At 39.6% G+C, this 15,730-nt stretch overlaps 1 protein-coding gene across 1 annotated transcript; it reads left to right on the forward strand.

Moving 5' to 3' along the window:
- The first annotated feature begins 327 nt into the window (after positions 1–327).
- On the forward strand, positions 328–10,706 carry LOC143934493 (lymphocyte antigen 6E-like). Its single transcript, XM_077458151.1, has 3 exons — positions 328–437; positions 6,061–6,180; positions 10,252–10,706. Exons 1-3 carry the CDS (start codon positions 380–382, stop codon positions 10,458–10,460), a joined length of 387 nt encoding a protein of 128 aa, XP_077314277.1. The 5' UTR covers positions 328–379; the 3' UTR covers positions 10,461–10,706.
- Positions 10,707–15,730: the final 5,024 nt, after the last annotated feature.

A 15,730-nucleotide genomic window follows, 5' to 3' on the forward strand; every position in this document is an offset into this window, starting at 1 on the left:
ATGATTCACACCACTTATATTTGAATATGACTTACAGACTTTCAGGGTGTCACAGAAGAAGATTAAGAATACTTATACATAATCCCTGTTTTGGGTATAATTTCATAGTATAACATCGTTACTGACTAATTGTGATGAATCACTAAGGTGAGATGAATGGTAGGGCACACTGTTCATAAACAAAATCTGAAAACTGCAGATTATTTCATCTATAGTGTAGTATGTTGTTAATCATACATAAAACCTCTTAAAATATGTTATAGTAGAACATTCTCAGACCCCACCTTGTGTATAGGAGGATCCCTTTCTCATACGTATAAAAAGACAAGTCTATCCAAACATCGGCTTTCCACCATAATATTCCATCTCTTTCAGCACAATGAATTTCTTCGCAGTAGGATTATTTTCACTGAGTGCCATGTTGACTATTTCAGGAGGTAAGTTATACACTCTTCAAACATACCTAAAACAATATTTTATTTAGAGCATTTTAGTGGTTCAACATCGCAAAACACCTAATAAGTAAGGCACCACATCCCTGAGAATTGAAACATGAATCAAAAACAAGGAAGGGAAATAGTGATTTTAGCGGTGCAAATAATAACTAAAACATAATAGACATTATTAGACTGATTACAACATTGTATTACAAATATTTATTAAATTCAAAGTTAAAATTCATTAACAATTATTAATGAAGTATAAAAACAGAGGACAATACAATGCAGTGGTTGTTCTCGTTAAGCACACATTATCCCAACATGTTTCGCAGTAGTTGCTTCTTCAGGGGATGTGTGGATATTTCAAAGAGATCTTTAGCCACTACAAAGGTGATAATATAGGGAGTTTGTCCACCTCAAGAGTCACCCACAGCCATGCTGGATCGCAGGGGGCATCTGGGAAACTGCTGTAACTGAACAGAATCCCAAGTTGAAGGTTGCCTTAAAGTCTTCTTGAGGTGGACAAACTCCCTATATTATCACCTTTGTAGTGGCTAAAGATCTCTTTGAAATATCCACACACCCCCTGAAGAAGCAACTACTGTGAAACATGTTGGGATAATGTGTGCTTAACGAGAACAACCACTGCATTGTATTGTCCTCTGTTTTTATACTTCATTAATAATTGTTAATGAATTTTAACTTTGAATTTAATAAATATTTGTAATACAATGTTGTAATCAGTCTAATAATGTCTATTATGTTTTAGTTATTATTTGCACCGCTAAAATCACTATTTCCCTTCCTTGTTTTTAATATTTTATTTAGTTTCCAGATATTTTATGCAGTTAAAGACCAATGCCACCCAAACCTGGAATTACAGAGGCACTGCTGGATTAAACCCCCCTGGCGGGCTTCTTCTTTCTTGGAGACTCCATAAATGAGGTTAACCTTCATGAATGTGGAAAAATAATCTCTTACACCCTATTTGGGTGGTTATATTACAGCAGCCATAATAACTGTGTATAAAAAGTGAAGTGGCGCTAGTTAAACCAATCTAGTAAACAGGTGAATAAAAATCTAACCCAATTATCAACAAGGGATATATACGTATCCATAAACAGTGATAAATTATTACTATATATATTTTCTTTGGATTGTTTATATTCTGCGGATTTTATTTTTCCAATAAAGAACTTTATATGTCATCTACATTGTACCTTATTCAAATCGAAATGAGTTTTTTTGGGTTTTTTTCTCACATCAGTATTTATTGCATTTTTATTTATATTGATTTAGATCACGTGTTTTGGGATTATCATTAATATTTTTTGAATTTACTTATTACTGTTTATGGATACGTATATCCCTTGTTGATAATTGGTCAGATATTTATTCACCTGTTTACTAGATTGGTTTAACTAGCGTTACTTCACTTTTTATACACAGTTTTTATGGGCGTTGGTAACATTTTAGCCCTTGTACACACGGTCGGACATTCCGATGGAGAATGTCCGATCGGACCGTGTTGTCGGATAATCCGACCGTGTGTAGGCTCCATCGGACAGTTTCCGTCGGAATATCCGACCAACAAAGTTTGAGAGCTTGGCTATAAAATTTTCCAACAATATGATCCGGTCGTTTGTAGAGAATTCCGATCGGACAAAGTGCCACGCATGCTCAGATCAAATTCTTAGACCAAAGCTATTGGCTACTAGCCTGAACGTAGTCCCTTAGTAACTAAATTACGTCATCACGTTCTGAACGATCGGATTTTTCGACAACTTTGTCTGACCGTGTGTATGCAACACCAGTTTCGGACAAAATCCAACGGATTTTGTTGTCGGAATGTCTGACCGTGTGTACAAGGGCTTAGAAGTTTAGCTGCTTTTTACTTGCATTTAGCACCTTATCTATTTATGTGTATATACCTCATAGCCAGCACAGATTGCTTTCTTAGCGCCTTAATACACACCTTTTGATATATTACAGAAGCTCTGTGGGTGAGAGACTGATGCTTTCTGTTGCTCATTTTGCTCCATTAATTTGTGCCTCCGTTCTGTCCCACAACGATACAATAAAGAGGTTACTTTTACTTTACACCTTTACAGATCCTGTTCTGCAGAGCCATAAAAATTTGAGCACGCCTAGGAATTATGATAGAGATATTTTAACAATGAAGATCCTAAATTATGTAAGAAGTCAGAATGTAATGTTGGTTTTAGGTGAATTTTAACGCTTTCTGTAATTTATTGTTTAACTAACTAACCACATATATATCGGCTTGCATAAAGTGTATGTCCATTAACCCCAAACCTACATCTTCCTTTCTATTGCATGTCCCAGTATATTATTTCTGTTTTAACTGCTTCCCGACTGGCGCAACACAATGTATGTCGGCAACAGGCAAATGGGCGTAAAGGTACGTCCCTTTGAATTTGCCGCCGTGCCATCGCATGTTGGCGGCACGCATGCCGTTAGGGACCTCTGTGAGTCTGAACACGGGTCCCGCAGACTCGATCACCGCAGGGATACCCACAATCATCTCACGGGGAGGAAGAACGGGAAGATGCTGATGTAAACAGCATCTCTCTGTTCTGCCTAGCAACAAGTGACACTGATCTCTGCTCCCTGTGATTGGAGCAGAGATCAATGATCTGTAAAACACAGCCTCTTCCCCCACAGTTAGAAACATGCCCCTAGGACACACTTAACCCCTGCACTGCCACCTCCTGGTTAACCCCTTCACTGCCAGTGTCATTTACACAGGAATCAGTGCATTTGTATAGCACTGATTGTGCTGAATAAATGACAATGGTCCCAAAAATGTGTCCAAAATATCTAGTGTCCTCCATAATGTCGCAGTCACAATAAAAATCGCTGATTGCCGCCAATACAAGTAAAAAAAAATTATTAATAAAAATGCCACAAAACTAGCCCCAATTTTGTAAACACTATAACTTTTGCCCAAACCAATGAATAATCGCTTATTGTGATTTTTTTTACCAAAAATATGTAGAAGAATACGTATCGGTCTAAACTGAGGAAAGACATTTTTTTTGGGGGGATATTTATTATAGCAAAAAGTACAAAATAATGAGTTTTTTCAAAATTGACGCTTTTTTTTGTTTATAGCGCAAAAAATAAAAACCACAGAGGTGATCAAATACCACCAAAAGAAAGATCTATTTGTGGGGAAAAAAGGACATCGATTTTGTTTGGGAGCCACTTTGCACGCAGTGCCGAATCGCAAAAAGTGCTCTGGTCTTAAGCCAGCAAAATGGTTTGGTCTGAAATGTTTTTAAGAGGGATAAAATATGAGGATACTTATGTTTTGCAGAGAATCACACATTCTGTGGTTTAGATCTGTCCAATGTACTAATAGTCCGTTAAAGGACAAGTTTACCTTTGGGAACATGTTACATGTTCTTTTCAAAAAGGAAAGAGGGCGCCCAAAGGACAAGCTGAGCTGCACTGCTCCATCCGTTTTTAGGAGAAAAACAAGTTCCATTCGTTTTTAGGAGAAAAACATGTTCCGTCTGATTTAGAAGGAGATTTTCTCCCCATGTCCACTGCCACAATTTAAAAAGAACGAGGCCATGAGAGGCTCCGAACTCTAGAGTTATATGAATGAATAAACTACAAGAACCAACAGCCTTTGCAGCTGACATCTTTTTACCTGCAATACAATTTGCATTTATAAAATTTATTTTTTCTTCTTTGAAATTCTAATTCTTTTTTTTTTTTTTTTTTTTTTTTTTTGTTTACAAACGATTTTTATTATTTGTAAGGTCAGAGTATAAAACAGTTAAGTGAAGGTACAGGTATAAAAGTATATGATAATAACAATAAATGTAGTACAGGAATATAACAAGGATTATGGTTGAATGAATAATAGAAAAGAATCTGTAAATTTGCTCATTGTTGTATTATTGGCTATATGTAAGTGGTAGAGGTGGGAAGGGTTATATAGTAATTGATACTTGAATGTTGCGGCGGGGGGGTGGAAGATAGTAAAAAGCTGAGCCTAGGTTCCCCTTTTCTCACCCCATACCTCCCATTCTCTCTTAAATTAAAAGAGCGGTATCCCATAGCATCCACTTCTTTTGGTAAAGGGGCATTGAGTCGTATAGCATGTGGTGAATTCTTTCTGAAAGTTTGATGTTCATCATGCGGTTGAGGATTTGTGGCCAAGGTACCGTAGTGGAGCGCCAATTAAAGGCTATGGCCCAGTTGACTAGTAAAAGAGAGGGGAGAACAGTCCTCCTCTCTTTGACACAATAGTTTGTTACTACATGATCATATGAATCAACTTAAATGAAATGCACTATTATATTTTATTAAATATTATATTTTTTATTATATATTTTATTTATATATGCAAAGTTCTTTCTTACATTAATGCCCCAATCAAGAAATATTACAGTGGGAAGATAACATTCATACTTTATATATGTTTGATAAACTCTTTAAAGTGGTTCTAATGGCTGAGGTTTTTTTTTTTTTTTTACCCTTCATGCATTTCAAAAAAATAAACACATATACTCGCCTTCCCAGGATAATTTGCCACTAGTTTGTGGCTGTGTTGAATTGTAAGCCTTTTAACTTGCTGCACATTTTCACTGGCACATTGTACACTTGCAGAGCACTTGAAGTACAAGTTCTAGCTGACAGTTTTCCAATTTGTAGAAAATTTGTGTGGCAAATCTCTAGTAAAAGCAAAGTTGCAGTGGTGAACCTACAGCAAGAGTACTGCAAGTCACAGTGACCCCATGTGGTGGGGTGACTATTGCACAAATAACTGAACCAGAACTTGCGGTAGACTTGCAGAGTGTTTACAAAGAAAGTTGATCTGGAGTCACACAATGCGGACTTGCAATTTTGCAACAAACTTGTGAATCCTGGCAAGTCTAGCAATAGTTTAGTAAGTCATTTTCAAACTTGCAGCTTATTTTAATTGCTTGCTATCTGGGTTGCAGGGATGCTGCAGCTGTCCGATCTTGGCTCTAAACCCAGAAGCTGAGCGATCACATAACCGCTGATTGCTGAGTTCTCGGTCTGCTCTGGGCATAGAGCAGGCACCACTCTCTGCTCTGCCACTCCAGTGCTCACTGGAGCTCCGGGTTGGTGATGGAACGGGTGCATCTGTCTTCGCTGAGAGCCATAGCAAGCTGTCAATCGGGCAGGTTGGTGGATCCCAACAATATGCTCAGGATCCTTCCAGAGTCTGGAACCTTTCTGTGTTGTCAGCTGACTCTCGTAGGATGTCAGCTGAGTCTCGTAGGATGTCAGCTGACTCTCGCAGGATGTCAGCTGACTCTCGCAGGATGTCGGCTGACTCTCGCAGGATGTCAGCTGAGTCTCGTAGGATGTCAGCTGACTCTCGTAGGATGTCAGCTGACTCTTGCAGCATGTCAGCTGACTCACATGAGTCCAAAATTAAGTGCACTTCTCTGACCCAGAAGAGACGTATAACCAACAAAACCTTTAGCCGTACATCTCTTTTAAAATCAAGTCATCTTATATTAATTGTAAAGCTATTTATGAAGAATATGCTGATCTTACATGTTGTCACCATTACTTTGCATCAATCGCTCACTTCTATATTTTTCTATTTTAGTGGCATCTTTATATTGCTATTCATGTACTGATGTGAAAAACAACACTTTGTGCAACCAACAGCCAGCAGTGATCTGTAACTCCTCCAGCCTGTGTTTTACACAAATAGACAAAGCAGTACGTAAGTATATGACTTCTTTGGGCGTGTCACCCACATTACAGTGAGGTCAATATAATTGTTCATTTTCTAATGCTTGTTGCAAAATGGAATGCTTAGTACCTAATCAAAAATCATAATCACAGTGCGTAAAGCAAAAAAGAAATAAGTGATGTAAATCTGTGTTCACTTCTGACAATCATTTGCAAGGGCAGCTGTTTTTTAACATTTTCCTGCATGCGATTGGCTGTTTATTTTCACTTTATTTCACACATTGTTTAAATTTGACTTTTATTGTTATACTTAAAGGATAAGTTCACCTTTTTAAAAAAAATAAAAATGAATCCACATCTTTTTGCAGATAAAAAAAATGTGCATTTATTTATTTTTATTTTTATATTGGGAGCCTGAAAAGCATTGCATCAGAGATCGGCATATTGTGGGTGCTATGCAGGGTTCTGTGTGTTAGCTGTCTGCTCATACACCGTATGGACAAGCAGTTACACACTAACATGAAGCATCAATGAACTACCACAGCGCTCAACAGCACTGTGGTACTTCATTGAGAACTACAAGCCGACAGCTGCAAAGGCAGTTTCCTATTTACTTAACTCTGTGAATGAATTACGTGGATGGGTGGGCAGAGCCCCGCACGGCCACGTTCTTTCCAGACAGTGACAAAGAGCGAGGGAAGAGGATCCCCTGCCGCCTATTACAACGGGGAGTCAGGGGGCTGTGGGGGCTGGTGAATTTGTAACCTGTTACATGTTAGACCCTGTAACACATAACAGGATAAGGAAACCTGTCATGGATAAGGAAAGCTGTCATGATAAACATTTAGGCTTAATCAGGAGTGTAAGTAGAAATCACAGCGCCCCATTGCGAAATTGGCACCTGACTAAATAACTGTGAAACCTGAATTGCCTATATATACACAAAGATTGCCATCCAGAAATACCATTTACAGGCAGGCCCCTTTGAAGCAGCTAGCTATCTATATACCCCCTTGCAACTTTCCATAGGTAACTTGCAGCCATCTACTGATCCCCTTTACAACCATTCAATAACCTTCTTGCACCCTTCAGAGGCTCCCTTTGTAATCATCCATATTCAAAATTGCACAAATCTATAAACCCCCTTTGTGGTCATCCATAGTCCCATTAGCATCCATTCACGGTGGATGGGTCCTCCACTGCAAGCGGGGCTATGAATGGCTACAAAGGATGAATGCCTTTGTAACCATTCATAGCTCCACTTGCAGCCATCTACAGGCAGGCTTTGCCGTCATCCATTGCCCAGCTTGCTCCTTTCCACAGAACGTCCTGTGTAATCATTTCTAGTCCTACTTCCAGCCATCTACAAATCCTTTTAAGATGCATCCATAGTCCCATCTACACAAATCCACAGACTCTTTGTTATCATCCATAAACTCACTTGCAGAAATCTACAGAGCCACTGCAGCTTTCTCCACTGGAGAGGGATTACTACCAGCAGTGAGATGTGCTGGTGGTACTTATGTCACTACATTCTCAGCACAGGACAGGTAGTAATGCTAAACCTTCCTAATAGGGCACATAATCCCACCATCCATCCATCTATCCATCCATCCATCTATCCTACCATATATCCATCCATCCATCCATCCATCCTACCATCCATCCATCCATCTATCCTACCATCCATCCATCCATCCATCCATCCATCCATCTATCCTACCATCCATCCATCCATCCATCCATCCATCCATCCTACCATCCATCTATCCTACCATATATCCATCCATCCATCCATCCTACCATCCATCCATCCATCTATCCTAACATCCATCCATCCATCCATCCATCGTACCATCCATCCATCTATCCATCCATCTATCCATCCATCCATCCATCTTTCCTACCATCCATCCATCTATCCTACCATCCATCCATCCATCTATCCATCCATCCATACATCTATCCTACCATCCATCTATCCATCCATCTATCCATCCATATTTCCTACCGTCCATCCATCTATCCATCCTACCATCCATCCATCTATCCATCCATCCTACCATCCATCCATCTATCCATCCATCTATCCATCCATCCATCTTTCCTACCATCCATCCATCTATCCTACCATCCATCCATCCATCTATCCATCCATCCATACATCTATCCTACCATCCATCCATCCATCCATATTTCCTACCGTCCATCCATCTATCCATCCATCCATCCATCTATCCTACCATCTATCCATCCATCCAACCATCCATCCATATTACCATCCATCTATCCTACCATCCATCTATCTATCCATCCATCCATCCATATTTCCTACCGTCCATCCATCCTACCATCTATCCATCCATCCATCTTTCCTACCATCCATCCATCCAACCATCCATCCATCCAACCATCCATCCATCCATCCATCCATCCAACCATCCATCTATCTCACCATCTGTCTGCCTGTCTATAGGGATACAGACATAGGTATATATAGGTATATAGACATACCACTATTCCAAATACTTGCAGTTAAATAATTGTAATAGACAATCTACCACATTAAACTTATATTAAAAAGGCAACTTGGCCATCTGATTTCCACTATTAACGGCTTATTCTATTCTGATCTTTAAATAGGACTACAAAATTAGTTCAAACCCAGGAACCGGAACTAGGGGTTACACTATCGGAAGAAGATTGGAATACAGTTCTCACAGTCATTCACACGGATTCCTTAAACATTAATAGTCAAGAACACAATTATAAGGCAGTTTGTTAAAATGCTATAGGACCCCATACATCGTCCATAAAATATACCCCAACACATCTGACCATTGCTGGCGATGTGGGACCGCGCAAGGGACTAAGATCCACATTTGGTGTCTGTGTCTCAACATTCCACAATACTGGGCTCGTGTTCATAATATGATCACCAGGGTCACAAGATACCCTTTCGATTTTTTGCAAGCACCTAGCTTGGTTCACTAGATTGAATAGAATAACAGACATGGAGTAGTTGATACACATTTCCAAAGATAGAATTACCAAATATAACAAACTTTGGCCATGCTGGTGTCACTTTCAAACTACCTCTGAATACAAAACTATCATGACATAGGCTTCATGAGACATCATGGATATGTGACTCCTGAGGTCTATTGCTGCTAGGTGAAAGTGCTAACCACTACACCACTGTGCTGCCCTTTATACCACACATGCCAATTTTGAGATTTCTTGCCTGATCTGTTTTATTGGGATGGTAATTGTATTCCTGCCTTGTTGTTTTGTCTCAGGTTGACTTAATTTATATGTTATTATTATTTAAGGTACTTATATAGTGCCATCAATTTACACAGTGCTTTACATATACATTGTACATTCACATTGGTCCCTACCCTCAAGGAGCTTACAATCTAAGGTCCCTAACTCACATTCATATACTAGGGCCAATTTAGACAGAAGCCAATTAACCTACCAGCATGTCTTTGGAGTGTGGGAGGAAATTGGAGTACCCGGAGGAAAACCCACACAGGCAAAGGGAGAGCATGCAAGTCATGTCGTGGTTGGGATTCAAACCAGCAACCCTTTATTGCTGCTAGGCGAGAGAGCTATCCACTATACTACTGTGCTGCCTGTATATGTCGCTGGTAATGTACATTAAGGGCCATTTTATATCATGAATCACACAGAACTGCTCTGTGCATTCCTGTGCGATTGACATGCAATCTGGGTGTGGTGCAATTTCACCCAATTCATTTGAATGGGCAGAAATTGCGCCGGACTGTAGCATAAGTATTGCAAGAACTACTTTACAAAATGCAGAGCGACTGGATCTCATGGTACTTCTGTACAACGCAATCCATGTGCAGACAATTGCACTGTGTTTACAATCTGCGTTTGGGGGGGTCGTTAGCATTGCACTGGCACTGCTGCAGATAGCAAGCGCAGTGCATTTTGAACGCGGTGTGTGCAATGCGGGTTTTGGCACCACATTCTGGTGAGAACCGACTCTTTAAACTCTAATAAAAAAAATGTAACAAAAAAGGCAACTTGATCATCCAATGTTTCTTACTTGCCTATTTGTGTTTGTATTTAGTTCACAATGTGAAGATTACCAAAAAATGTGTTCATGAGAGGGAATGCAATCCAACAAACTACAATGTATTGGTGGCCTCTAAGCATACATCCTGCTGCTCTGGAGACTTCTGCAATGAATATGCGAACGGCAAGACCAATGTTACATGCAACATCTTCCTCATAATGGCTGCAGTACTGGTGCTTGGAATCTTCAAGAAGATGGAATAATCTTATGAAAACAAGTCTAAACAACTTATGAAATTTGAGGGGGTTTTTTTAGATATTGTTTGCATCCAGGACTCTAAAATATCTGCAAAATGTTCTTAGATATGTTTAAAAAAAAAAAAAAAGTTACCTTGGGCCATGCATGAAAATGTCTGCAAGAGCAACAGTCTACCTTGCATATAGCAGTCAGATTCCCTAATCTCTTCCTGCACTTGTATCCATGAGGCCTATTAAAATACTGTAAATGTTTTTCTGGAATTCCTCATCAAAACTAGCAATGTACGTCCTGGTTTGTGTGTGTGCCGGCAGCCTTACAGCTAACTATAGAGATTTCAGGCTCTGTTCTCTTGACTTTTTTCCTTAGCGTATTTGGCCTGAGATTTGGGGATTTCACTGCTGTGCTGCTCCCTGTTCTCTTTGCTGGAGACTCAGATACCAGAAAGCAAAGCCCTGCCTCTACCAAGATGGCCACCTCTGCATAGAGACACAGTGCAGAACAAGACAAAGTAAGCCCTTGTACACACGGTCGGACATTCTGACAACCAAATCCGTTGGATTTTGTCCGACGGATTTTATCCAAAACTGTTGCATACACGCGGTCAGACAAAGTTGTCGGAAAATCCGATTGTACATAACATGATGACGTTACTTTGTTACGACGGGACTACGTTCAGGCTAGTAGCCAATAGCTTTGGTCTAGGAATTTGTTCTGAGCATGCGTGGCACTTTGTCCGTCGGAGTAGGCTACACATGATCGGAGTATGTCCGATCGGAGCATTTTGTCGGAAAATTTTATAGACAAGTTGGAAAACTTGGTCCGTCGGAATATCCGACGGAAACAGTCCGATGGAGACCACACACAGTCGGATTATCCGACAATACGGTCCGATTGGACACATTCCGTCGGAATCTCCGACCGTGTGTACAAGGGCTATGGCAGCAATGAAAAGATCAGCTGCAGGGAGACCCTAGGCAATACTGGTGTCCAATCATTTGCCTTCTTCATGACTGTTTTGGGCACAGCTTCCAGAGTTCAATTCCTCTTCAAAGCACAGTTTAAAGTAGATCTAGTCATTAAAATATCCCATGTTGGCAGTGTGCCGGGACAAGGTCATCTAGTGCCCTGGGCAAAGATGCAAAAATACCAAAATACCCCCCCCCCACCTCTCTTAAGGTTAGGGTCAGGGCACCTCTATTACTGTAATAAACTATTGTGCCCAGGGCGATCATCCTCTCCTGCCCACCCCTTGTCCCACCCCTGGTTGCCACTCTCGTTCTTGTTTGTTAATATTTTTATTATATGAAATTACAAGTGGCCCTGCTGACACGTATTGCTAAGACATGGTCCACTGTTGTCACTGTCAGGGATTCGATCTTCAGATATCATACACAGCCAACAGTGGAGCAAGAATGTGTAGACAAGAAGTGGCTTAAATAGGCAAGAGAAGATCAGAACCACGGTGGTGTAAATAAGAATGAAAAACAGATGGAAACAGTATTTTACAAAAAAAAAGGCAACTGTTTATTATACTCTGTGTTTTAGCAAACTAAACTAGCTAGGATTTGGATCCTTAGGATTGAGATTTGGGATCAAGGTTATTGAGTCCTGCTAGGCATAGCAAAGTGTTCTGTCCCCAGCTCTGCACTTGAATATTGGCACTTCACAGACTGTTAGGAGACCATTACTGGAATAATTAGCAGTTCTTATGCTAAATTTCAGCATCATTGCTGAAAGTCTCACTACAGATCTTCTCAAATAAAAACACTGCGCTACTCTCCACACAATGGCGGTTATTTACGAAAGGCAAATCCACTTTGCACTGCAAGTGCAAACTACAAGTGCAAAGTGCACTTGAAATTGCACTGAAAGTGCACTTGCAAGTGCAGTCGCTGTAAATCTGAGGGGTAGATCCGAAATGAGGGGAAGCTCTGCTGATTTTATCATCCAATCGTGTGCAAGCTAAAATGCTGTTTTTTTATTTTCCTTGCATATCCCCCTCGGATCTACAGCGACTGCACTTCTAAGTGCACTTTGAGTGCAATTTCGAGTGCACTTATTTAAATAAGGCACATCCACTTAACCCCCAATGTGTAGGGAAAGTATGCGATATCAAAAAAAGTAAAAAAAAAAAAAAAAAAAAAAAAAGATTATATATATAAAAAAGCAGAAGAGGGATTGCTGCACAAACAAAAGTAAATTTATTGATAAAATTTACATCACATCAGGTATAATTCAGGTATTCAGGTGACGTTACCTTAATACCTGAATTATACCTGATGTGATGTAAATTTTATCAATAAAATTACTTTTGTTTGTGCAGCAATCCCTCTTCTGCTTTTTTATATTGAGTCTTTGGGACAGACTCGATTGCTGGCACACCTGTTTCACTGACCGTGTGTGCATCTCACCTACTACTTTTATATATATATACATATATATATACATATATACATATATATATATATATATATATATATATATCTTGCCGCTAAAAACTGACATGCATTCCTGCAGCCAAAAAAAAACAGAAGACAGGAGAGTAAAAGTTTAACTCCACAAATCAAATTGGTTGTGTGAAATATGTGAATAACAGGCATTTGATATCAAAAACATCCTTGAAAATACTTTAAATTCACAAAATCATATTCCTCATATACATGTATAAAGTACTTATTTGTAAATGATAACATGCAAAAAATGCATGATAACATATACCACAATAACATGAGTGGTATAAATGTGCAATATGCTACACACAAAGGGGGTTATTTACGAAAGGCAAATCCACTTTGCACTGCAAGTGCACTTGGAAGTGCAGTCACTCTAAATCTTAGCCCTTGTACACACGGTCGGAGAATCCGTCGGGATGTGTCCTATCGGACCGTGTTGTCGGATAATCCGACTGTGTGTGGTATGCATCGGACTGATTCCGTCGGAATATCCGTCGGACCCAATTTTCCAACTTGTTGGAAATATTTCCCGACCAACTGGTTTGATCGGACATACTCCGATCATGTGTAGAGAATTTTGATCAGACCAAGTGCCACGCATGCTCAGATCAAATTCCTACACCAAAGCTGTTGGCTACTAGCCTGAACGTAGTCCCAACGTAACGAAATTACGTCATCACGACCGTGTGTATGCAACAGTTTCGGACAAAATCCGACGGATTTGGTTGTCGAAATCTCCGACCGTGTGTACAGGGGCTAAGGGGTAGATCTGAAATGAGTGGAAGCTCTGCTGATTTTTTTCATCCAATCATGTGCAAGCTAAAATGCTGGCATGTCCCCCCCCCCCCCCCCCCCCCCGGATCTACAGCAACTTTACTTCCAAGTGCACTTGTAGTGCAAAGTAGATTTTCCTTTAGTAAATAACCCACACAGTGTAAACCTGCTCTTTGGAGGATTGCTGCATTTACATACACCCAGGTGTCTGGAAAAGCTCTGGTTGACCTTATCATTGTGTACATCGGATGTGGAGGTAAGTGGCAGCGAAGACTTGTGGTGGATACACAGAGGTTGAGCACTCCTGAAATTTGGAATTTGGGCTTGTTTGCTATTAAGGCCGCGTACACACGGGCGGACTGTTCGCCCAACTTTGTCCGCTGAACAGTGTTTCGGCGGACAGTCCGCTCGTGTGTGGGCTTCAGCGGACAGTTTCAGCGGACAGTCTGACGAACAAAGTTTTTCGGAATTTCCGTAAAACTGTCTGCTGAAACTTGGTTTGAGCGGACAGTCCGCTCGTGTGTAGGCTTGTTCGTCAAACTAAGTTCCGCGCATACTCAGAAAGGATTTACGCGCCGAAGGTTGCATTGCAGTGTATAGGACGTCGTTTTCTAGTCCCGTCGTAGGTGCCGTTCACGTCATCGCGCACGGTTTCAGCGGACTGTTCGTTCATCGTGTGTGGTCAAGTCCGTTCATGCTAATTTTGAGCGGACTGTTTGTCAAACTGTTTGACGAACAAGGTTGGGCGAACAGTCCGCGCGTGTGTACGCGGCCTTAGAGTTTTCATGCATTAATACTGCAGGACATTTTTATTGATGTGGACTTTTCTTTTTGTTTTTTTTCCAATTTCATTTGCATTTTGCGTGTAGCATATTGCACATTTATACCACTTTTGCATTTTTTACATGTTATCATTTACAAATAAGTATATTATATGTGTGTTCTCACACAACCAGTTTTTTAGTGGTGTTGCGCTTTTACTCTTCTGTTTTTTAATATGTGCTTGGATAAGCATAAATGGGCAAATCTCAGAAGAATTAAGACAAATCAAAGTTCAAATGAAATGCGAAGGGTCCAATTGATATGTGTGTAGTAAGCGTGTTTGTGTTTCTTTTTTAATAAATCTCCCTTGCAGGTTGCAGGGCTCTCATCATCTTTATGTTTTCTCTCTTCTCTTCCCTTGGAACAAGTACCCGCATGTCAGGGTTGCTGTCACTTCACTGCCTACAAGCTTGTTTGATCTCAGAGGGATGAAAGGATTACAGATCGGGCATCTGCATACATGTCCATGTTACTCATGAGCTCATACAAGTTTGTGAACATTTTATTGTTACATAATGTATTTATTATATAAGAATTATTATATTAATAATACATTATTAACACAGATTGAAGGGTTTTGTTAAAGGGTTTAAAATATTATGTTGCCAAATTATAAATCAATATTAAAGTGCTTAGATTACATAAGAGTAAGACTAGGACTAGGTTGTTTTTATTTTATTTTATTTATTTTTTGTTTTGTTTTTGTTTTTCATGTACGTTTGGGGAAATTTTCCTCACTCTCTGGAGTTTTTTTTAAATTTTCCACCCGCTCTACTTTTTGTTTTTGCTTTTCTGTTGGTTATGTTTTGTTTGTTTTTTGTTTGTATTTTGGCACATTGTTAGAGAGACATCCCCTCACTTCCTGTTCTATTGGCAATGTTGTCACCTAAAGTGAGAAGTAAAGAAAATGTTCTTATTCAATGCTCTACCTAAAACTAGAATAAAAGCATTTTTCCTAAATATACATTTTATAATAAGCATTTACACTACAGTCTCAAGTTGTTAAAAATCATGTTTTTTGTTGCAGTATACAACTCCTTCAAAGAATACATCAGTATCAGTTTGTATTTATGATGGTCCCATTAATGTGGAAAACCCTTCATGAGTTAATTGTATATGTGTATATATATCTATATATATAGAAAGAGAGAGAGATAGATCTATATACATATATATATATATATAGAGAGAAATACACGCACACGCACGCACGCACGCACGCACGC

This window comes from Lithobates pipiens, unplaced genomic scaffold (assembly GCF_037356315.1).
Source record: "Lithobates pipiens isolate NorthernLeopardFrog02 unplaced genomic scaffold, aLitPip1_a1.2 Scaffold_27, whole genome shotgun sequence".
Taxonomy (NCBI): domain Eukaryota; kingdom Metazoa; phylum Chordata; class Amphibia; order Anura; family Ranidae; genus Lithobates; species Lithobates pipiens.